General features: G+C 38.5%; 5 protein-coding genes across 17 annotated transcripts; 3 read left to right on the top strand and 2 right to left on the bottom strand.

Annotated features, from left to right (window-relative positions):
- The first annotated feature begins 1,168 nt into the window (after positions 1 to 1,168).
- LOC127062253 (ADP-ribosylation factor-like protein 5B) lies at positions 1,169 to 5,513 on the top strand. Of its 2 annotated transcripts, XR_007781096.1 has the most exons (4): positions 1,169 to 1,616; positions 2,079 to 2,523; positions 2,732 to 2,848; positions 3,000 to 5,513. XR_007781096.1 is itself a non-coding variant. In XM_050990123.1 (3 exons), the coding sequence occupies exons 1-3, from the start codon at positions 1,571 to 1,573 to the stop codon at positions 2,778 to 2,780; spliced, it is 540 nt and encodes a 179-aa protein (XP_050846080.1). In that variant the 5' UTR covers positions 1,169 to 1,570; the 3' UTR covers positions 2,781 to 5,513. The 2 variants fall into 2 exon arrangements, 1 of the variants encoding a protein (XP_050846080.1); XM_050990123.1 differs by having other exon boundaries at positions 2,732 to 5,513.
- Positions 5,120 to 19,023, bottom strand: LOC127062233 (probable citrate synthase 2, mitochondrial). Of its 2 annotated transcripts, none has more exons than XM_050990068.1 (4): positions 18,934 to 19,023; positions 7,655 to 7,822; positions 6,651 to 7,574; positions 5,120 to 6,553 (listed from the first exon to the last, which is right to left on the bottom strand). In XM_050990068.1, exons 1-4 carry the CDS (start codon positions 19,006 to 19,008, stop codon positions 6,290 to 6,292), a joined length of 1,431 nt encoding a protein of 476 aa, XP_050846025.1. In that variant the 5' UTR covers positions 19,009 to 19,023; the 3' UTR covers positions 5,120 to 6,289. The 2 variants fall into 2 exon arrangements, with proteins under 2 accessions (XP_050846025.1, XP_050846026.1); XM_050990069.1 differs by lacking the exon at positions 18,934 to 19,023 and adding an exon at positions 14,062 to 14,210.
- On the top strand, positions 14,551 to 18,826 carry LOC127062225 (oocyte zinc finger protein XlCOF6-like). Of its 4 annotated transcripts, XM_050990052.1 has the most exons (4): positions 14,551 to 14,963; positions 15,046 to 15,213; positions 15,284 to 16,252; positions 16,382 to 18,826. In XM_050990052.1, exons 1-4 carry the CDS (start codon positions 14,811 to 14,813, stop codon positions 17,546 to 17,548), a joined length of 2,457 nt encoding a protein of 818 aa, XP_050846009.1. In that variant the 5' UTR covers positions 14,551 to 14,810; the 3' UTR covers positions 17,549 to 18,826. The 4 variants fall into 4 exon arrangements, with proteins under 4 accessions (XP_050846009.1, XP_050846008.1, XP_050846007.1 ...); XM_050990051.1 differs by having other exon boundaries at positions 15,046 to 15,207; positions 15,284 to 18,826; XM_050990050.1 differs by having other exon boundaries at positions 15,284 to 18,826.
- Positions 19,024 to 19,094: 71 nt separating the features above from the next.
- On the top strand, positions 19,095 to 21,983 carry LOC127062241 (sphingosine-1-phosphate phosphatase 2-like). Of its 4 annotated transcripts, none has more exons than XM_050990091.1 (6): positions 19,095 to 19,390; positions 19,794 to 19,957; positions 20,038 to 20,321; positions 20,404 to 20,605; positions 20,683 to 20,907; positions 20,982 to 21,983. In XM_050990091.1, exons 2-6 carry the CDS (start codon positions 19,845 to 19,847, stop codon positions 21,397 to 21,399), a joined length of 1,242 nt encoding a protein of 413 aa, XP_050846048.1. In that variant the 5' UTR covers positions 19,095 to 19,390; positions 19,794 to 19,844; the 3' UTR covers positions 21,400 to 21,983. The 4 variants fall into 4 exon arrangements, with proteins under 4 accessions (XP_050846048.1, XP_050846049.1, XP_050846046.1 ...); XM_050990089.1 differs by having other exon boundaries at positions 19,096 to 19,386; XM_050990090.1 differs by lacking the exon at positions 19,095 to 19,390 and adding an exon at positions 19,400 to 19,710.
- LOC127062246 (PIH1 domain-containing protein 1-like) lies at positions 21,592 to 23,911 on the bottom strand. 5 transcript variants are annotated; one of them, XR_007781095.1, is made up of 8 exons: positions 23,445 to 23,660; positions 23,244 to 23,331; positions 22,980 to 23,162; positions 22,731 to 22,903; positions 22,430 to 22,666; positions 22,194 to 22,337; positions 22,019 to 22,122; positions 21,592 to 21,674 (listed from the first exon to the last, which is right to left on the bottom strand). XR_007781095.1 is itself a non-coding variant. In XM_050990106.1 (7 exons), exons 1-7 carry the CDS (start codon positions 23,505 to 23,507, stop codon positions 22,087 to 22,089), a joined length of 924 nt encoding a protein of 307 aa, XP_050846063.1. In that variant the 5' UTR covers positions 23,508 to 23,660; the 3' UTR covers positions 22,006 to 22,086. The 5 variants fall into 5 exon arrangements, 3 of the variants coding, with proteins under 3 accessions (XP_050846063.1, XP_050846062.1, XP_050846061.1); XR_007781094.1 differs by having other exon boundaries at positions 22,019 to 22,337; XM_050990106.1 differs by lacking the exon at positions 21,592 to 21,674 and having other exon boundaries at positions 22,006 to 22,122.
- Positions 23,912 to 23,938: the final 27 nt, after the last annotated feature.

The following is a 23,938-nucleotide window of genomic DNA, read 5'->3' as shown; positions in this document are numbered from 1 at the left end:
AGTAAACGCATCCTTTTATATAACAGCTATTATTTTCAGATATTATTTCTGCTGATTAAGCACGGTCATTACAAAGGTATCCGATGTTACATGTGTGCTTATATACATATGTCTATTATACTCGTGGATATTAAACATCTTATCCGCATATTTTATCCGTGTAATTTTATATTCGCTGAGAATATGCGTCACGAAAGTTCATCAAGAAAGATTAATAACTTGAGCAAAACGTGTTTAATTTAAAAAACGTTACCACATACGCGTCAATGTAATAAATTTATTCATATCTATCTATCTCTCTGTGTGTGTGTGTGCGCGCGCACGCGTGCGTATGAGAAATCAAATTATCGCCATATCGTTGCAAAAATCACGTTTTCTTAAGCAGGGACAAGGATATAGTAACAGCGAAATTTCTTAAAGAAAACGCGCGAACGGTATCTTTAATATTGACACACCAGTTGGCGCTGGCTATAATAAAAAATGGAATTTTTTAATATATAATAGTTGCTCGAGTATAGTTTAGTTAAGACAGTTCGCAGTTAGATGGCGGGCTCCATAATGTTTCAGCGCTTTCTTTGCTTTTAATTCTATTTTCATCGAAATATTTGACTAGTAATTGTTACGCGTAATCGTACAAATAATTTTCTTAACGTTTTAAGATTTCTAAATATGTTATAAACGATGTGATAATATCAGGAAACTGATGCAAGATAATAATATGCAATTGTGAATAGACATTGAAATTTTTATAAAATTCATTTTTAATCGCGACTTATAAATTTAAGAAGAAATATCTAAAGAGTAGCTATACGTTAAATCATTCTCACTTTAATCTTTTTACAGTATAATGGAAATATGAAACTTGAACTACTCTAGAAATCGTAGAATATTTAGATTAATTAATATTTAGTTGAACGATCCATACTATATACGTAATAGTGTAGCATAATTTCTACTAGTAGTACTTATTAATCAGGGTAGTTGCAACTATGAATAGTAAACTATCATTTAGGAATCGTAATATATGCATATACGTGCATATATGTACGTTTGATTGGCAGGGAAATATCGTTTTACGCGCGCTCAACGCTTACAAGTGGTTCCCCTCCAATTGGCGCATGGTTATATTTTCGTGACGTCATATCGTAATACCTGCAAACTCGGATTGGGCCAATCAGTATGTAGGAGCATTTTAATCGCATATGCAACATGTCGCGATCGTCTTAATTAGATTAGAGAATGTTCGCCTAAAATTACTCCATTTAACAATTTATCTAATCGTAACAGTTGGAAACCGTTGTGCGTTTCTCACTTTTGCGGTACACCGGTCGTTGACATGAGGCTGCGAAATATCGTGCAAATGAGAAAGAGTGAAGTGATGAAAAGCTGGACATAACCCTGTAACAATGAGATGGATGCCCTATTTCTAAGTCGAAATACATTCTCTTTATTGTAATCAAGGCTGTATTCTGATACGAGGAAGGGAGAGAGAGAGAGAGAGAAAAGTGAAGGAAAGAGAGAGTAACCGAGCGCGGTGTTTTTCGAATTATTTTGGAACTGTAGGCTCAATATGGGATTGCTATTTGCTAAGTTGTGGAGTTTCTTTGGTAATGAAGGTAAAAGAAATCCTTTGGTTAATCCAATATTATGCTTTGTTTCTTTGTTCTCAGAAAATAGCATTTTCTTCACGGTTGATGTCAACACGTAGAAAAAGTTTACAAATTTATTAGATTTTTACCTTGTTGATTTTAATCGCGTTGCTTTTAATATCTGTTATTTACTACTTGTAACTTACTTATCATTTACCATTGTAAAACTAGATACCAATAGATTATACAAGAGTGAAAAATCCTTGTTCGTGGCAATAGCTATATTTGTTGGCGTATTCCGTTTGTCATTAGTTACTATACTTGCTTATATCAGTTACTTGTTCGATTTACTCGCCATATTAACGTACTTATTTCTTTCGCATGTTTCTACATTCTACGTATGTTAAGCTTTTTTGTGCGTTATAAATTTATATTTATTACTTGACCCGTGTACGTATAAATTTTATCGAAACATACATCATTTTTCAGAACATAAAATTGTTATGGTAGGATTGGATAATGCCGGTAAAACAACCATATTATATCAATTTTTAATGAACGAAGTTGTTCATACGTCGCCGACTATTGGTTCAAACGTAGAAGAAGTAGTATGGAAGAATATTCATTTCATAATGTGGGATCTAGGGGGACAGCAGAGCTTGAGGGCCGCATGGTCAACTTATTACACGAATACAGAATTTATAATTATGGTTATAGACAGTACGGATAGAGAAAGACTTGGTGTAATAAGAGAAGAATTATATTCTATGTTAAATCACGAGGAACTTAGCAAAGCCAACGTTTTAGTTTATGCTAATAAGCAGGACTTGAAGGGTAGTATGACAGCCGCCGAAATTTCAAGGCAACTAGATTTGACATCAATCAAAAAACATCAGTGGCACATACAAAGCTGTTGTGCTCTCACGGGAGAAGGGTAAATATTTCTTTCTTTCTGCATTCTCTCATACGTTACATTATGATACGCTCTCTTGATATATTCTCAGTAATTTATCTATAATACTATTTGTAAATCTAATTTGTAATCTAAACTACTATTCGTTAGAAGATAATTTGTGTTATACGCGATAACTACGAAATATCGTATAGCGTTAATGAAATAATGATTATAATCGGCATTGTAGGCTCTATCAAGGACTGGAATGGATCGTTGGACGTCTCAAGAAGACATGACGTACATTATGAGAATTTGTCATAAATTCCACGGAATAACTAAGCTGTATAATATGTGATTAGCGCGAGTTAGTATCGTTGCTACTTTGATGGTCGTACGTATGGCAAAAATAATTTTATGATGTTTTAAAACGATACATTAATTTATAGTACGATCATCAAAGTATAACTGCATATACCGAGAGACAATTACTGTAGCAAATGTTTAATGTATTTCAGAGTGGACGGGCAAAAAATTTATTTATTTTCAATAAAATGATGATACACGCGCGCGTTTCTGATATAAAAGCGTGAAAATAATTGTGGAGAAAAAATGAATTATTGATAGGGATAAAGCAAAAAAGGGAAAGGAAAAAAAACAGGGCGAAGCTAAAAGATTGTAAAATATAAAATAGGTTTACCATAATGTATAACGCTTGATTAATTTTACAATATTACAGATACGTTAAATATGTGTTGTTTTACGTTTAAGTAACATGCATTTTCAAGAGTGACAACTGCCAAGTTTTATTTCTCGTTCGCACATAATTCATATATCATTTAATTCCTGCAAGTACTATCCAATAAACTATCGGTTATTATAAGAAAAAGAAGCGCAATTGGAAGAATTTGAAATAAATTCTTGAAAATAGTCCGACCCGTCACTTGTGTTTATAATAAATGCCGAAGCCGCAGGAAATACTCGTTTACATACAAAGAGAATACATCGTTTGGCTTCTTATGCAAAAGTAAAAGGTACATCTTTGTACATAGTTTTTATACACTTTATTAACAATAAGCAACTGTAAAAAATAACGAAAAAGATGAAAGAGAAAAAAAAGAAAAAGAAAAAGAAAAAAAAAAGTAAGATCAGCAAGTATAGCTCCAATCTATAACATATTTTTAACATTTCTGTATCAGATTTTAAGCAGATTTCTTAGCATCTGAACTATGCAAACAGCTGTAGGACTTCATAACAAAGATACCCACAGAGACAGTTGAGCATTAGCAAACAGAAGGTGAATTGTTCTGCGATACATCGACTCGATATCGGGACGGGCGGTTGTTTGCTGGAAAAACTTAATTTGACTTGTGCGTTACAAATAATCTTAATTAAATCAATGCACTTGATGTAACGATACAAACTCATTTGTATGTAATTGTATAATGGAAGAGAAATTTTTATTTATTAATTCAAAATATATTGGTTTAATGTTCAACCAACAGCTGTTTGATAATAATTTGTATGCAACTAGAAACATTATTGCGTCTGGGTTGCGTCACTTAGACAATATTCAGTTAAACTGTTAACAATATTGAGTACCAATTAATGGACGTTGATTAAATTTACTTGAGAAGATTTTGAACATCGTTGTTAAGATAAATGCCGTCTAAAGTCAAGAGTGAGATTCTTACATAGAAAATAATGAAACGTTAATTTTCTCATATTGAGAAATGACCCTTGAAAATAACGAACTATCGCGCATACGTATAATTATCGCACTGTTCTGCACATCATATATAAACATACGTCATTTTCTCTTTAATCGAAATTCTGTCAAAGTGTTTCAATAATACAATTGATAGAAGCGTGGCTAAAAGTAGTATTTTTATCACTGATCCTTGAGTAATTTTCGTACTTGAATTAGTTTAAAAAAGCAGGAAAAATTCAAAGCAAATTCTGTAAGGCGTGCGTGATATGTGTATATGTATACGTGTGTATGAATATATGTGTAGGTGTGTGTGTGTGTGTGTGTATACATACATACATACATACATATGTACACATATATATATATATAGAGAGAGAGAGAGAGAGAAATATATTATGTTCAATTTAATAAAGAAAGCAGGCGAACCAATCCTGCGACGTTGTTTAAAATCACACGAAATCGTTAGATCTCTTCTATCCGTCTTCCTCTTCTTTGATACTACACGTACAAGTGACGATCTATTTTTGTTCCGATAGTATTGCTTTTTAAAAATATTGACATGAAAATCAACGATCCGTATGGTAAAAGTACGTGTGCTTTAAAGTTGTAACGAAATCTCTACGTTAAATCACATAAGTTAGAGATAATGAGGACTGCAATGAAGTTGCTCTTATCGGTAATTCATTATCTTAGATTGTTACGTTCTGCGCCGTGATGTTATATAGATAGCAAATAGCGAATAAAATGTATTTTAAAGGAAAACGCAAAGAAACATTAGGATTTTCTTAATTTCCCGTCTATCGCATATGAAACGAAAGAGTTTGATATAATCGATATCAATAATCGTTTATTCCTTTAAGGGTGGACGCACATGTAGTTGCGCATTTATCAGATTAGGTATTAAGAAATGATCGCGTATATCACATATTATTTTTAAATATCTATTTATTTTCAAGTTTGTTATAAATAAAGAATCGCACACTCATACATCCTCATAACAGTGGATCTACCACTGGTCATCCTTAATTTACGCGTATCTCGTACCGGCTCGGTATAAGACCGAATCGTTTTATTAGTATGTTTGACAAAATCTAAAACCAACAACCTGTGCTATGGTAAGCACTTTGAAGGATATTTAATTAAGTATTTAGTTAGCCTTGTAAGTGTTTTCTGTTACGGAGACTATTAGGTAGTGGGAATCGTGACATACGTAAACTTCCTGAGCAAGTGAAATAATATGTGCATCTAATTGTAAGACGTTGTAACGATATGTAGCACCGTGTACATACATATTTGGCATTAGCGCTAACTAATATACCAACCAATATTGTTTTTATTATCCTTTGAAATGTGAGGAAAAGAATTTATGTCTATATCGATCGAGAGGTGTATTATAGATTCTAAAAAATAAAAACGCGCGTAATTTTGGGCAGTGTTCATTGAATTATCGGACGATGACGACGACGACGACGACGACGACGATCATGTTCTTTTAACAGTAAGCGCTATGCGCTTACTATGCTATATCCAACGTTATCTGCGTTGATAATTTCCTCCGTTGCGAAACGCGAAAATTATCCTTCGAAATCGATTTACCGCCTTTTATCTTTACACTTGGTATCTGATTTTATTAGATCATTATCATGCGAATATCAAGCGGCAACTATGTACATCTATACCTTACCTTATCTACTATCTCAAGAGACTGCTATCTTTAATATTCTTTTTCTTAATTCGGCAGTTGTTACGTACCAAGCTACGTTTTTCACGATGCTCGGATCACGCAAAGACGCAAGCCGCGAGTACGCAAATGCGGCTAAAGTGTCTTCGCGTAAGAGCGACATCGCGTTACAAGAGAGAAAACGGTTCCTCGTAACTTGGCGCGTCCATCCGTTGAGCGGCGATTAAAAATGATTTCCTCGGAATCGTATCAAAATGAAGTTAAAACTGTCTCGTAAAGCTTTCTCGTACTCGTCGAATCGGTCGATTTTCATCGCCGAGCTCTCGCAGAGATCAACGATGGTCGTGGTTGGTAGATATGATCTTAAGGTGGCTTTAATGATACTGAAACGTTGCGCGCGAACACGGGTCTCCATTTTATTTGACGGCCTTCATCAGTAGATCGGTGCTCAAAGATTTGGGCCTTTCGATGGGTAAGCCAAGAGCACGAGACCAAACCAAGGATGAGAGGACGCCCAAAGCGCGCGACACACCGAAGAGAACGGTGTAGAAATTCATTTCCTTCATACCGTAGTATTGCAAAAGTACACCCGAATGAGCGTCCACGTTTGGCCATGGATTCTTCACTTTTCCGGTTTCAAGGAGAATAGGAGGTACGACCTTGTAGACTTGAGCGACCAACTGGGGAGAAAGAAAAGGCAAAATTGGGTATAGTACCGTAAGCGGGCCGCTGTACGAAAATTGAGATGAAGGTTGAGAGATGACATTGATAAATTACCTTGAAGAGGGAATCGTCGGGCAAATGTTTCAAAGCGAACTCCCTCTGACACGTATATCTGGGATCGGTTTTCCTGAGTACAGCGTGACCGTAACCAGGCACCACTTGGCCGCTCTTGAGGGTATTCCAGATGAAGTCTTTGAGCTTCTCGTCGCTAGGATTCTCTCCTACTTGGGAACGTAACTTTTCCAACCATATCAACACCTCTTGGTTCGCCAAACCGTGAAGCGGACCGGCCAAGCCGTTCATGCCAGCTGCCAAGGACAGATAAGCGTCGGACAAGGCCGAGCCTACCAAATGAGTGGTATGGGCCGAAACGTTTCCACCCTCGTGATCGGCATGGATGGTGAGGTAGAGCCTCATAAGCTCGACGAATTGAGGATCGTCGTAACTGAGCATGTTCGTGAAATTCCACGCCCAGTCTTTGGAGGGGTCGACGGCACCCGGACCGTTGCCGCCTCTGTAAAGGTTCCGATATATCGTAGCGGCAACGGCGGGCAATTTGGCGATTAAATTCATCGTATCCTCGTAAACCGATTCCCAATACTTGGTCTTATGGACTCCTTTATTGTACGCTTTCACGAATTCGCTCTCGCTGTTCAATATAGTGATAGCCGCTGAGAACTGCGTCATAGGATGCAGGTTCTTTGGGAAAGTGTTCATGATCTTGACCACGTGCGGCGGTAGGGCACCCCTCGCTGCCCATTCCTGCGAGATCGCTTGGACTTGTTTCTCGGTTGGAACCTCTCCGGTTATCAGAAGCCAGAAAAGACCTTCCGGTAGTGGTTCCTCGCCTCCGCTAGCCTTTGGAAGGATCTTCTGGCACTCGGGGATCGATTTACCACGAAATCTAATACCTTCTTCGGGATCGAGTACGGAAGGTTCCCAGACTAATCCTTTGATACCGCGCATCCCACCGTATATCTACGTATCGAGTTAAATCATCAATCATAAATACATATTATCATTTTTTTGGTCGTCATCGCATTAGCTTATCGTAATACCATATCGACGGTGACATCTCCAACTTTGGTAGAGCCATAACTCTTGCGAAAAGATTTTATGCGTTCTTGCTCCTTGGGTATCTTCTCGGATAAAACTTTCTTAAGGTCGGTAGAAGCATCGGCTAACGATCGAAAGACCACAGAGCTCGTAACCGTGCTTGTCAATTTCTGAAACGAGACAGAATGGACATTGATATTTTCGTCATAAACACCGGCATGCGTGTGTCCGTCGTAGAAGCGACACGTGAGAAATGCGCAAAGATCGCAAGATATCTATGAATGCCGAACCACCGACATGGCATATATGAATTACGTAAAAGAGGAGGACGCGCGCGCGCACGCATTAACCCGCCGTTAATGCCAATACGTCAAAAGTGGATAACGATTCACACGCGAACGATCCAAGTTCCACGCTGCTACGTCAAGATTTCTACTCGGAGATTAATGTGCTCTCTTGAGAATATTAAGTAATGAACGGGCGAGATATCAATCGATAAAGTTCATCGGTTGATTTTTTAAATCGTTTCTATTTCCTTATCGCGTCTCGTATTACGCGCGTACATCTTTTTTTCGAATTAACGAATCTTTATATTCTACGTACGCTCGGTAGATCGATAAGCGACGTTTATATAATATTAATCATAGATATTAAATTATCGAAGTTGAAGGCAATGAAGGAAGCAACGTAACGATTTGAGATACGACGTTTTAATTAACACGTTCCAGCGCGATCGTTCTACATCGAAAGAATTTCCTGTTGCCAAATGACTATCCGTCCTTTCGCTTAGCGATCTTTATTCGGGGTATCGTTCTTCGAGAAATATATCTATAATATCTTGGTTAATTTCTTTTGCATTTTTTGATCGAAAACGAAATAATTTTACGTAAAAACTTTGCGCGATCGTAATATCCTAATACGAAGCGCGTGGTCATTGCTGATACGTCCATATCGCGTACATGAATCGGATCGTTCGGTATGATATAAAATGGGGACCCGTCTCGAGATCACGAGGTCTCGCATTAGAGGTCATTATCATGCTTTGCCTCGCGGCGGTGGCAATACCGGCGATCGTTGAAAAAATCGTCGCTCGCCATCGAGTAACGCGATTGGCTCTATTTTTACTCACTCGCGTGATACTCGAGTGACGTTGACAGTCGTTTCTTCGTTGCCTCGTCCGTTCGTCCGTTCGTCCGTTTCTACGTTCGTCCGCCCGCTCGTCCGTCCGTCCGTCCGTCCGTCCGTCCGTCCGTCCGTCCGTCCGTCCGTCCGTCCGTCCGCCCGTCCGTCCGTCCGTCCGTTCGTTCGTTCGTTACGTTCTTCCGTGAAATTCAAATTCGAACTTGATCGTTCGTAACTAGATCTGACGAATACGAGCTGGATTTACTAACGTTGACTCGGTCATTATTCGTGCATAAGAAAGATGTCGGCCGATCTACACCTTTCAATTCTTAAAAGTTTCTGTCCAAAGATCACACTCCTCGTTTTACGCACCGCTCTTATCTTTTTGCTCGATAGCATACTCTATAAAAGAGTTATTATTTTTACGTAAGAATATCTGTATAATTTACGTATAAATATTACTTTGATTCGACGTATAACCTGCAATCGATCGATCTTCTTTTCTTTACGTTTTTTAACAACAGCTCGATCGAGGTTCGGGTTGCCTCTACTTGTTCCAAGTAATTTTTATTAATTTTTCGTACGAATTTCATCGACGAGATAACCACAAGATTCGAGCGTGTCTTCGATCGCTTCGTCAAATCTCCGTCGCAACATTGTTCTCAGAGAAACGATGATTTTGGAACTTGGCCAGTATAGACTTAAAGATAAAATCGCCCGTGTTTTATCGTATTATGTAATTTAACGTTACAACGAGTATTGGACACACAAATATATCAACGTAGTACCTATGTACTTCATAACCTATGGAAAGAATATTATTTCGTTCTCAACGATACGAAACGATAGGCATATGAGAACATATTCTTTTGTTCTCTCGTCGTTGCATCGAGAAGACGCGTCAAGGCATGTGTGGTCGATCGTTTGGAAAAAGATATATTGGGTGCTTAGTGCGTAACACGAGACAGCCATTGTCGTTACTACCTACAATTATCGCCGAGGCAGGTACAACGATCGAAGAACTTATCGGATCCGGTTCGTCTCACGCTTTAAACTCGACAATGGTGGAACAACAATTGGTAACGAAACGATAACGATTAAACATTTATCAATCCGATATATGTTTCTTATATATAGAACTTATTTGCTTCTCGATTATAAATGCTTCGCGTCTCGTCGTATCGTAGTTACGATAATTCACGAGACAACGAGCAACTTTTATCTGCTGCCGTCTGCCGTTCCGCCGTCTCCTGACGGAAATAATACTTTTGTAATGCTATTAAAAATCTTAGCGAAGGAGTTAAAAAATTGTAACCATCTCCCGTTACGTAGATTCTTCCTCGCGCGCACCCACCTCCTACGAAGTAGCTGCTGCTATTTTCCGCGGTACCATTTCGTCGAATATCAATCTCTCGTCCTACCGCCCGACGTTTCTCCTTAATCGACGAGCGATCGACGAGCGATCGACGATTAATCTTACTTTACGCGCACGTCAAATTCGAAGGAATGATTTTTCCTCTTGGAAACTTCGACTAAGCTCGTCTGGTACGCTCGTCGTGTGATTAACTTTCGGCCGTATATAACTTTCTTAACCGCGCCGTGGAGGATGCTCTTTGTCGCTCTCTTTCTCCTCCTCCCCATAAAAAAGTGCTCGTACTAAACGAACCACGTTCCTAAAATCGAAGGCAAGTACTTGGTTATCATTGCGAACGCGGATCATTTGTTTTATTCTCGGACGAGTTAGAAACGATATTTTCCGTTGGAACGGAGGCAACGTTTACGCAGGCATTGATTTATCGAAAATATGACGCGTTAAATACCACAGGAGCGTCGGTACGATATACTTAGATACACTACGAACGCGTAATCGATGATATAATCGCTATAAGCCTTTTTTAGGCGTAAGATCACTAGTTTCTTGCGACGCGAGAGGAAACGTTTCTTCCAGATACGCGCGTGGTTCTTCAGTTTCGAATATCTCCCGTTGGTACCCGCGAACGTAGACGCGTACCGACTTTCACCGTTCAGCGTTACAGCGGCATCTATTTGTTCCTTTCTGTCGTATCATAGTCCTTGGAGCGTAAGACACAGGGGGCATGCCCGAGGACGAATCCAACGAAATATTATCTATACTCGTTCGTTGGTAGAAAGAAAGGTGAACGATGATGGAGACACGCGAATGACACGGGCTCGTCGCTGGCACGAAAACGAAACGTAAACGACTCGAGAGTCATAGGTACGGAATAGCAAGAATAGATGTGTACTTGTTTCATTAAATCCTCGATTCGGGAAAACGTATCGTCGAACGTATGCTCGAGTGCGGACGCATTTTTAATCAAATTATCACGCATCGACGACATGTGTGATCAATTGTATATATTATGCGCGCGCGTGCGTGCGTATGTTTGATTAATTATTAGTAAGATAAACCACTCGACGCGCGCGCCTGATAACACTTGGTATCGCATATTACGTAATAAAGAGCGGCTTGTGAAGGGCATTGCCAGTTGGTGCACACCCGCGAATCGCAATTATCTAATTGATTTCGAGTCATGTAATCGTCAAACGGCGTTAAAACGAACGACGGAGGGTGTTGGCGGTCCGGTCTCAAGAGCTCTTTATTAGTCCTGAAATATATATGCTCAACGCGTATCAATGCGAGGAAGAGAGTTAGAGATCCAAACGCGCGATTAAATTTCAGACGGCTGATCGGACCTACGCGACAAGGACAGATTTACGTGGACCGAAATAAATTCAAACTGTTTACGCGTAACGTAAACAATATGATATATACGTAAGAAAAAATACGCGCGCGCACAGATATATTAAAACACGCGTATAGACAAATAATCCTATCTAAAGACGAGAGCAAGGTCTACACACCTTGGTTGGTAGACGCTCGACGAAAATGAAACTACTGCTTACGACGCCCGACTAAAAATAAAGTAAGGTTTCGAGTAGAAAAGGAAGAAGCGCGACACTGAAATAATTCGTTATGCGATTCGGAGGCCATATGCCTGTATGCGCGACGTTAGGTAACGACCGAGCCGTTTATAACGAGGGCGAAAGAACGTTATCTTGGATAAAATAAAAGGAGAGAAAGGATAGTTTCGCTCGACCGACATCCTTTCCCCGATCGCTCCTTCGCTAAACTCCTCTTGCTCGGCTCATGCAGGAACGCATTCGAACGGAGTAAAAATATATTCAGCTAGATAACAACAACGGTAGGACGTGATACCAGTTACTTGAAACACTTTTTGAACTAACTGCTTCCTTTAAATACTCTTTACGCAGCAAACAATTATTTTCAATACTTTTCAAACAGAAATAGAAGAGACAAAAATGAAATCGGTCGAGATATCACGCAGATCGGAACGGATAGATATCTACGATCCGATCTAAGCGGATCGTGCTCGAGGGTGGTATGCGAAGGCAGGTGCTACCAAGGATTTCTAGGGACGGGTCACGACCAATGTGGATCAAGAAAATGGGTCAGATTTTTGACCTCGAAATGTCGCCAAACTTAGCCCACGCTTCGCAAAATAAACATCGCCATTCTCTATCATACCGCTACTATCATCGTATTACTTATTTTCTTCAATGAACGTCTCTGTTCGCGTCTCCGCGAATCCTCGAATAACTCGTGCGCGCTTTAAGCGAATGCTTCGCGGCACGACTACTCTTTTTCCTTTTCCATCGAAAATACGTAATGATATACGTAAATCTGATTACCGAAGAAAACAAGAAAATAGATGTAAACGATTTTAACGATGTACAAAGGGTTGGGCTCGAGAGAACCGCGAACGAAAGAGAGCACGATTCAAACGGGAACGAGAACCCTACGAGGAACGAAAGATTCCATTCCGAGATCCGGATCTAGGATCGCACGTCGACGATACATTCTCCAAAAGCAGCAAACGCCGATCCAAGAAAGGTCGATCGCTTTTCTCAATTTTTTCACTATTTTCGGACATACGCGTCTCGTATTTTTAGACGAATCAAGATGCCCCACATTCTTCCATCTTGTCGCGTATGAGAGCTGAAAGAAACTCTAATCGATTCTATCGATTAGATAACGCGTTCGGTTTTTCATTCCTCGGTGATAATTATAAAATTGGTACGAATGTTTCTTCGAACGTTCGTCGTATTACGTACGCTCGATACAAGGCAGAACGAAGGCGCTTAGGTGTATTGCTGTAGGATTTAGCGCGAAAAAGACCGAACAAGAATTTCCTTTCGATGTGCTCGATAGCTACTTTTTCATAGAGAATGCAGCATTTTTTTTAGATTCTCATGTCCGTTCATTCGTCTGCTTCTTTAAACGGAGAAAGAATATTTGTCCACGAGCAAAGATAGATATTGCCGATCGGTCGGCACAACAATTTTATTACATAACCAGAGATGACATTGATCGAAGAGTAAACTCTTGGTCGGTAAGCTAGATGTATCACTAACGGAATACCTAAAATATAGAAGTGTCAGGAAATAATCGACCTAAAATCGATTTACCTATATTATATCGTGTTTATCGTACAGCGAAAAATTCGACTCGTCGTCGTGTATTTTCTGACACTGGAGTGCATCCGCCGTTTGCCCGTCGAATAACGGGGCACCCTTTCCAGTGGCTCGTTCCAATAGGTACGCTTCTTTTCTCACGCTCTTCGTCAGCGGGAAAGAGAGAGAGAGAGAGAGAGAGAGAGAGAGAGAGAGAGAGAGAGAGATGGAGAGAGACGAGAGAGAAAGGGAGACGGAGAGAGAGAGAGAGAAAGAGATAACAGCAGACAGACGGACAGACAGGCAGGAAGAAGTAGAGATTTCGAATGTGAGATTTTCATCTCTTTGTGGATGCAGGATAAGGTGGATCGTAAAACGGAGGTCGAGAATTATCGTAATATTCGTCGTTCGCGATGCTCGACAATGGTAGGTGATGTCGGTCGATAAAACGAACGCCCTCCCCGAACATCCGAGTCTCCTTAAGAATGTACCGTGCCGTGAAAGGATGGCATATCGAGAGAATCGGTAGAGAGAGAGAGAGAAAGGGGACGGAATCGATCGACCTCCTCTTCGTGAAAACGCGAAAATTACAAGGCAAAGTAGGTCTCGCGAAACAAGATGAAAGCTTGGGAATGCTATCCTCTCTCGATACCTATCGCAGATCGTTCGAATTTCGCACCGAAATGGAAAACGTGTCGCTGTTTCTTGCGAATTATTCAAATCTTCCTGATCGTTCTGCTCTCTACACAGTAATACGGTGCAAAAACTAAAGAGATAATAATTCGTCGCTTACCTGTAATTCGAGACATCGCTTGGAACTAAAACGAAATAGTGCCATCGTCCTTTCTATCCTGAAGACGTAGATCCTCTTAAATAATTTACCGACGAATCGACCGACCAATCAACCAACTGACCACGCGGAGCTCTGCCGCTCAACTCAACCGACTCGTCTCTCTCTTCTCTTTCCGCTAAGTATTCGAGTTCGCGCACGCGTTCTTAGTCTTCTCCTTCTCGTCGACCGATAACGCAATGGAAAGTACCCCGAATTCTTTCGAAATTTTCACGATATTTTCACAAGCTTCTATAATTCATTTCAATCTTCTTTTTTTCAAACTGTTATCTTTCAGCAACGTCTTCCTTGGCCGACGAGATTCTAATAAACTCTCTTTAAGTTTCGATCGAATCCTTCTGGTTCGTTTACAAATTTTCATCTTTTGAAAACGCTCGACTTTTAACGGACATTTATTATGTGTATCTTTCTTATTGGCCTGAATTATAAATTACCATAGGCTTTTTTATCATAACCTCCTACCGATATACTCTAGCGAAAAAAGAAAGCAAAAAAGACCGAAACGAAGAAAAAAGTAAAAAAAAATGGGGACATACACGTATGATGGCGTATATCACTCGACCATGAGATCACGTCAAAGTTTGGCTTTTTCGTGAAAACGTGTTCGACGAAGGATTTTTCGACGACTTCAAATAGGGGGGGGGGGGGGTTAAGATAAACACAACCGGCAATAGGAAATACAATCGAAAATAATGACAAACCGAAGTAACTATTTATGTCGCGTTTGTCTCTCGTCGAGCAACGATAATCAACGCATCTTTTTCACGAACGAAAGTGCGCACGAGACGAGAGACAAGAGCGTGCACGACTTGTCGGAAAAGATACGATTGTGCGGAGGTATCGAGGTCAGTCTTCTGTTCCATATTTTTCGTATACCATTGATACGCGTCTATATGGTATCTATAAAGATCTTTAAGGATGCTTCAGGTTTTCGAGAACGACGGATTACCGGAGCATATCTGTACAAAATGTATCTCGAGGGTCAACGCGGCTCACGAACTCAGGGAACAATGTCAACGAGCGGACGTGAAGCTGAGAGAATTATATGGCAAAGCGATCAAGACTGGTAACGCTTTGAGATATACCGAGGTAAAAGTATGTGTCCCTATTTTGGCGTCGATCGAACGTTGCTTTTAAATTAATGCCTCGTTATTATTTTTTCTAGGATCAATATTGTCAAACCGACAAATGTTTCGCAGTTCTAACGGAAGAAGCAGATAATCGTTCTTCTTTACGCAAGGACTTGGTCGTTTGTAATAACGATAGTTCTCCCCCGTTTCTAAAAAGTTCTACTGCACCAGTATCAAATGAATTCAACGATAATCCTAAGACCGATAATGAGACATTGCCGGATATGGATAATAAATTTGAGCGGTCGATACAAGAGTTGTCTGTCGTCAAAAGAGAAGCCTATCGTACGAGAAGATTGACGATGTTCAAAAGAGTTACCTCGATGGAAAATTTAAGAAATCACAAAGAGAGACAAAGGCAGTATATAAAGAAAAATGGTAATACGAAACACGACGCTGCTGAAAAAGATGGGCCTATAAATACTGAAAGCGCGTGTAATAAGGTAGCCAGAGTTTCTGTTATGGATTCTGAATTAAATCTCGAATGTCCTCGATGTAACAGACGTTATTCCAGTAAGAAATCTTTAGAAAGGCATATCTTAACTCACGACGAAAAGGAATTCAAGTGCGAAAAGTGCGAGAAACAATTCTTTCATGTCGACAAATTACTCCAACACGGCAAACATCACAGGTCGAATCAAAAGTCAAATTTGGTACCGTGCAAAATATGTAATAAAAGTTTTAGGAAAACCGACACTATGGTACGGCACTTGAATGTTCACAAAAGAGTCAATCCTAAGGAAGTATTTTCTATATTGAAAGAAATTAGGGATAGGAGAAAGCTGGAAAACAGCGTGCAATCTTTGGAGATTAATAATCGATCTGTCGTTTCCGTACAAGATCGGAAAAATGTAGAAGATCGAGAGGCGCTCGATAGCGGCGCCAACGATCCGATAAAAAGTTTAACGAAACAAGTATCATCGGACGCAGAGGAGAAAATTGATAATTTTTATACGTCCAGTTCTGATTCTAATAGCGACAATAAATCCGATTCTCTCGACAAGGTACCGCTTTATCGTTGCAAACATTGCAACAAATGTTATTCCGCGGAAAAGTCCCTTCAGCGTCATCTGTTGATACACGACGAAAAGAAATTTGTTTGCAATGTTTGTAACATGAAATTCTTTCGGCAGGACAGACTCAAGAGCCATAGAGACAGATACGGACACGACGAGGATAAAGATTGTTCTATACCTCAAAAACCACCGGACGACAAGTCGGCCATTAAATTAATAAATAGTTGGATTAGAGAAGAATTAGATTCCGATAACGAAGGGAAGGGTTTCCCTTGCGAGATCTGTGGTAAATCTTACGACACGAAGAAATCGTTGTTGAAACATCAGACGAACACTCACGATGTACAAGAAGAAAATTGTGTAAGCTGCGGTAAGGAATGCGGGTGTGCTGTCAAGCGTAAAGGAACTCGGAAAAGTAACGAAAAGGTGAAAATTTTTACGTGCATGGAATGCAATAAAACCTTTGAAAAAGAAATCAAGTTGCAAAGGCATATGCGAATACACGAACGTACGAAAGAACAACAGGATTCGAATTTCAAACGGTTTTTATGTCATATTTGTAGCAAAACTTTCAGACAAAATACAGGCCTTATGTTTCATATGAGAACCCATACAGGATACAAGCCTCACGTTTGCAAGTATTGTGGACGAGGATTTACGTCAAATTCAAATTGTATTAATCACGAGAGAACGCACACCGGCGATAGGCCGTTTGTCTGCCACTTTTGTAGCGCTGCCTTTGCTAAATCTTGCACTCTCAAGGCGCACATTACTACGCATACCGGTGAAGCCAATTATCACTGCAAAACTTGCGGCAAGTCTTTCAGAAGACTGAAATATTTGAAGGAACATAGATTCACCCATACGGGGGAAAAACCGTATGCGTGCAAAATATGTGGCACGGCTTACAGCCATTCAGGGAGCTTGTTCGTTCACGAAAAGAAATGTAAAGCCCAGTACAATAATTATCAAGCCACGCCGACTCAAAATACGCAAGATTATGGACAACCTCAAGGAAATGTCTGCGCGAGCACGCCGGTCATTGCTCCTATTATTTCAACACTGCCGCAATCTCATTTAAGTAATATCGGTGGTACTTTAAGTTCTCAAGCGAATAAAACTTATATGGAGAGCGTTCAAAGGATGAACGCGCATGCTGCTGCCGCTGCAGCTGCGGCCGTAGTCGGTTCGTCTTCGTTGCATGTACATCCCAGTCCGGATATTCCAGACGTAGCATCGGCAGTAAGAAACATCGCCATCATCGGACAAGTATTTTACTCTTAAAGATCAAATTGCGATGAGAAAGAAACGAAAGCTAACCAGCAGAACCCTTCTGTGATACGTGACAATTTTTAACAAGTCCCCTCGTAAAGCGTTAAGATACGTCGTATACGTCGAATGCGTGCTACGATAGAGAAATATTAACAATTTTTCTTGCGGATCCCTACGCGGATTATACTATATATCGTTATCGGGTTAATGGGGGTACATGACGTAGAATTATATTTTTCATTTACGAAGATGAACGAATTTAGAACGTTCGATGTAATTTTACGTTGGAACGAAACGCGTAATATGTATTATCGGCGTAACGCCAAATTGCTAAATAGAAGGAATATTTCCTGCAGGGAAAGAAGATGATGCATCTATTACGGATAATGAACGTTCACTTCGATCAATATTTTTATCGAAATTCGAGTCCCGTTTTACGAGTCATCTACATACGTTACTTTCAAAGTGACTTTATCTATTGCAAGTATCGTTGAGCGGTCTCGCAGATTTTCTTTCTTATATCGAATTGATTCGTTGTAAATAGATATTCGCTGATTGTAATTAATTTGACAATTCGACAACAAATTTCACATCGCATAATCGAGAAGTTATACGACTTTACGTTTATCGATTCTTTTTATCTTTTATCATAGAAAATCGCCTTTCCGATCTGCAGCTTTCACGATGGCACATATATCGATTATATGTTAAGCGCGGAGGAAACTCTAACTGCGCACTTTATTACCGAAGTTAACCGTACGTACGTATAAAAGCGAGAACGACAAAGGCGTATATTAAGACTTTCGATGTTTATCGGTCCGTTCCTATCGTACGTATGCAAAAGAAAGAGATATCGTCGTGTATGCGACGACAAAGAAGGAGGGAGGGGCTACGTTTAATGCGACATGTCACGCACACGCACGCACGAATATACGAAACCGTAAGATTTTCATGAGAAAAGCATCGAGAGAGAGAGAGAGAGAGAGAGAGAGAGAGAGAGAGAGAGAGAGAGAGAGAGAGAGAGAGAGAATGCTTCTCAATGCGTGGTTTTATTGATTCAACCGCCGTAAACAATTTCGGTTCGCCTCAATACCCAACTATTAAATTGCGTTCTCGATACGTACGGATACACGCTAAAAGGATGAGGAGAGAGATAGCAAAAGAAGACGTTCGACGTGGAAGATCGCTTCTCGCTTTACACGTACATACAAATTCGTACGATTACAATAATTCAATATGGATCCATATATGTATACAATAAAGAGCAATCAAATATTTCGATTAAATTTATTAATTCGTTATTACTTATATATATTTTTTCGAGCCATGTGAAAACTCGTAACTTTCTCTTGATATTTTTATTTCGAGCTAAACTATACGAAATAAAAAACACTCACCGGTCGTATCGTAATACCGATCGATCGATCATTCCGTAGACAATAACGTAATTGTTTAAATAAGCGGCGAATCATATACCGTATATTCTTTCGAGTTAAAAAGGGAAAGACGAGAAACGGTGTTTGTACGTATGACGTATCAGCGCGGCGCGCGTGTGACATGAAAGAACGCGTGGGAAACGCGATAAAATTGATTACTTCGGTAATCCGTTGAATTATCTACCGTATTAGCTCTTTTTCTTTTCTTTCCTCTTTCTTTCCCGAACCAAAGCTCGAATGGACGATCGAGCAGGCAAAGCTCCAGGGATACGATCTTCCGTAAAGTGATCCGTGGTGATGCAACGGGCAAATAGGGTTAGAATGTCGTCGTCGTTGTCGTCGTCGTGCGTACGTGCATCGTGCGTGCGTCATTTGTGCGTACGCCGTGCATCGTGCACGTGCATTTCACTGTCGGTAAGTAAGTAATTTGTACTCGTACTTACAATTATTTATGTTCCGTCAAAATACGATCAATGTCTTGTATTTATAAAATGAGACACGCGCACGCATATAAAAGCAAAGTGTCATGGTGTCTATTGCTTTATACCATTCCGGCCGACTGTCAATGTATCGTGCCGTTTTTCTTTCAAAAACCAATTAAACGCCTAGTTTTTTTTACTTTGATTGTAGAGTCATTGTAATCCTTACGTAATTATTTTGTTGTTTTTACAAAACAATCGTTTACGAATTGGATGTGGGTAAATGACTCGACGAGTGAAAAAAAATCTACACTCCGCAGTAACATTTTTTATTACATTGTATTCCTTATTACTGACTTGATATCATTTTAAAAACATGTATTTTTGTATTGTAAACTTTAGAACGACACAATGTGCTCTTATTGCTAAACATCATACCCTAAAGTTGCCAAAATGTGGTTGCTTGAAATTATCGAGTACTTAAAGAGCCCGCATCTCGTTGCTAACATACAGGAGTTTTTCGGAATACAAATAAATTATAAAACTAAGCGTTCCGAGAGTTTTAGGTAAGAAAATAGATCAAATCGTCTACATGGAGGATACGAATCGTCTACAAAAGGTCAGCGGGATTCTTTTATTTTCATAGGTTATCCGATAATAAGGAGCAAAATGGATATATTAAAATGGATATACCATTCTGCAAAGAAGTTGCGTTGAACGAACTCGAATGTTCCTCTAATAGATATTTAATGAAATTAGAATCTCCAGAATTTATCATTAAGAATCGTTTTTGGTATTACTTGTTTTTATTTGGTACAGAATTAGGGGATGAAATTTTTTATTCCGCATTCATACCCTTTTGGTTTTGGAATATCGATGGCACCATTGGCCGGAAAGTGATCTTAGTGTGGGCCGTTGTTATGAGCATCGGTAAAGTTATATGTTCAACGTACTTTTACGATACGCGGAACAAATTTTTATCTCATTATGATTCTTGGTCTTTGCGTTACAGGACAAGCATTGAAAGATGTGATTTGTTGGCCAAGACCGGCGTGTCCACCAGCCGTCAGATTGCAAAACAAATGGTCCGAAGAATATGGGATGCCGTCGACTCATGCCATGATCGGAATTTCAATTCCGTTTAGCGTACTGATATTTACCATGGACAAATACATCTATTCGTTTTCAATTGGTTGTACGATAGCTTTCTTCTGGTAATTACGACACGACGAAATTCGACTTTCTTTTTCCTTTTCTCAAGCGGTTCGTCTGATATATTTCATTTCTATAGGTGTACGCTTATCTGCACGAGTCGACTCTATTTGGGAATGCACACGGTATTGGATATTATAGCGGGACTGCTATTAGCTATCATGCTGATGGTTCCATTGATACCTCTAGTAGATGCATTAGATTATTATACCATTACTAATGTCTGGGTTTTAACGCTTTTAATATTAATTAGCGTCATCGCTGTGGTTTATTATCCGTGTAGCAATAAATGGACGCCAACTCGGTAAGGGAATAATCTTACGTGCATTTCATTTCATATTATTTTTATGAGAAGCTATGGAACATATGTACTTGTAGCGGCGATACAACCATGGTCGTTTCTGTGGCTGCTGGAGTTCATGCAGGAGCATGGTTAAATTATAAGCCGGGCACGCTTTCACTTTCGCTTCTTCCACCACCATACGATATTATTTGGCCATCTTATCGTATGTTAGGATGTATGATTTTTAGAACGTTACTTGGTTTCTGTAGTATCGTTGGAACGAAGGCTGTTTGCAAATCTTTTTGTTATACCGTAATATGTGCCATACTTAAAGTCAATTCTAAGGAGCTGATGAAAAGTGAAAACTATTTGGAAAATAAGAAAAAAATTTTCACCGATCTAGTCTATAAATATCTAACTTGTTTCATGATAGGTGTGAATACGGTGTATCTTTTGCCAAATATCTTTGCTATAATTGGCATCGAACGGTCAACATTCTATACAGAATTCTAAGATAATATTCGATCTGCATATATAATATTACATATATTGTTACGCATTTGGAGGATATCTCTTGCATGTGCGAGTTCAATTACCGAAGCCTCGTCGATACGTCGTAATCGATTGATTGGTCTTCTTTTAATCATGATTCAATAAACATAATACATTTAGATGTAATTGTAAATAACATATAACATTCGTCACTTCGTTTAAATCTCTATTGTATTCAAATAATTTTAAGCTTCGTAGATGAGCATTTATTGTACAAATAAAACTTGGTATTATATCTGTAAAAAGTAATTACTACGATGTAATTGCTACAGTTAAAACTATCTTCGGAAATGTACCATCTTGTCGAAAATGAAAATAATACAGAGATATGCATGTGTATGCATGAATAATTTACATGCGAAATATCATAGATATCATTTAACGGTGTCCGAAGTAAAGAAAATCTTTTTTATATGAATCTTTATTTGTGATTTTGTATTTTTGCCAGTAAAATTCATACTTCCATGATGAAAATGCAAATGTAAAGGAACGCATATCACTTCGTAATAGATGTATTTAAATAAAATAAAAATTAATGATGAATACGTTAATGAATACAAGTAGAGCTCTGCAAACATACGTATATTATTTTAGGGCCGTGTGTGTTTCCTCCTCTCCATACATTGCTCGTTACTTTAACTTTAATCACTATTTATTTTCGATCGGCATATTTAATCGCAAAACCTATATGACATAAAGATACAGGAAATAATGTTAAAGTAATATTTTGCGACTTTTACTTTACATTTACTTACTCTATAATCTTTATCGAAGAAACTTTCCGTTTCGTCCAACTTTATGGTATAAGGTATGTAAACATCGTACGCGAAATTGTTCTCATTCGTTGTAATAATTATATGATCAGCGTCAACAAGCACATTTAAATCTTTACCAGATACCTAGCGGAAGAAGAAATAAAATGGAATGCGTATGTTACAAGCATAATATTATTTCATACCGACACGAATGAATCAATTGTCATATATCTTACCCCTTTGGGTATATAAAATAAACCAATTAAACGCCTTGCAATTCCTTTCAAAGGTTCTTTCAATATTACGTAATTGTTAGTCGTAAATTCTTCACGATTATTTACCAGGGTGGCTGACCGATTACAGTCGCTCTTCGAAGAACTTGATATTTCCTGAATTAATGGTTTTTTAGGCGTTGGTAATACTTTACGCGCTTCACGATCATCAATACGTTGCGACTGAATTGTACCCATGACCTGTTAGAAGTTCCATTCGTATCAATTCTATAAATACAATACCTTTGTAAATAAAACTATTCACTTTTCGGTTTTTCAGAATAATACAAGTTTTGGAATCCAGAGATCTACCAAATTTATGCGATACACCTTCGATTATAACAGATATCGTAAATAACCAGAAGGAATGTTTAGTTTGACATTTTTCAAAATAATTCTTATTTATCGCAACGTCATGAGTCACGCACAAGGTACCACCTGTGGAATAATACTTTTAAACGACAATGAAATTACATGGAATCTTAATAATTATATACTAGAGATCGTTCCTTGCCTTTATCGGGTTCTAATCTCTCTTCGCCAATACTCATCGGTATAGAATAAGCAGGCGTTTCTTCGTCCAAAAGAGAAATTAGTTTCTCTTCCGATATGTCCTCTGGTTCAGGTATTTTAGTCGTCGTGCATACATTTAAAAACACTTTTTCACCTGTATCCGTTTTTGTTTTTACACAAACGCCTACAACGTCGTACAATGAATATGTATGTTGCCAGTTTGATACACATTTATGTAAGAAATATCGCGTAATTCAACACATACCAGGTAAAGGATGAATAATAATGCATTTAGGTTTCGTTTCAAACTGTTGCTTTAATATTTCATCTATATCATATTCATGTTTATTTTCCTGCGATAAAGATTGTGTTTGAAACATAAATACGGAAGACACATATATGTATTTTTTTTATTTTCTTTCATTGCTTAACCTAAAAAATATTTTAAGTACGATAAATTACTTACAGATAACAATAAATTTTTCGTCAACATCGTATCATCGATATCAAGTAACGTTTTATCACTCATTATTCCTATATTTTTATATATTATCAAAATTACTGTTTACCCACTAAAGTGCAAAAAGTTTTACCGCATAAGCATCTCAAGTTTGACATGTAACGTACAGCAATGTCCATTATTGGATTAAATTTTCTCATTGGCATTTCGTCTAGAGATACTACACGTAATTGGCCAATCAGTGATTAGTGCAGATTTTAAGAAATGTCCAATAGACTCTACATTTACTTTCGCTTTGAATGTTTTAATTCGTTTAAACAAATTAATATCCAACATGTTTATACACTCACCAGTTAAATTTTATAAAATCTTCATGAATACGTTCTAATCTTTTCATTTTCTGGGAGATATCATGTAACAGCATTCTTTGATAAAAATCGGAAATAGCAAACTATATCTATTATATATATTTCGCATATATGTGTATATTATTGTTTTGA

Source organism: Vespula vulgaris, chromosome 3 (genome assembly GCF_905475345.1).
Source record: "Vespula vulgaris chromosome 3, iyVesVulg1.1, whole genome shotgun sequence".
NCBI classification, from domain to species: domain Eukaryota; kingdom Metazoa; phylum Arthropoda; class Insecta; order Hymenoptera; family Vespidae; genus Vespula; species Vespula vulgaris.
This window is presented reverse-complemented; position numbering and strand designations above follow the sequence as displayed.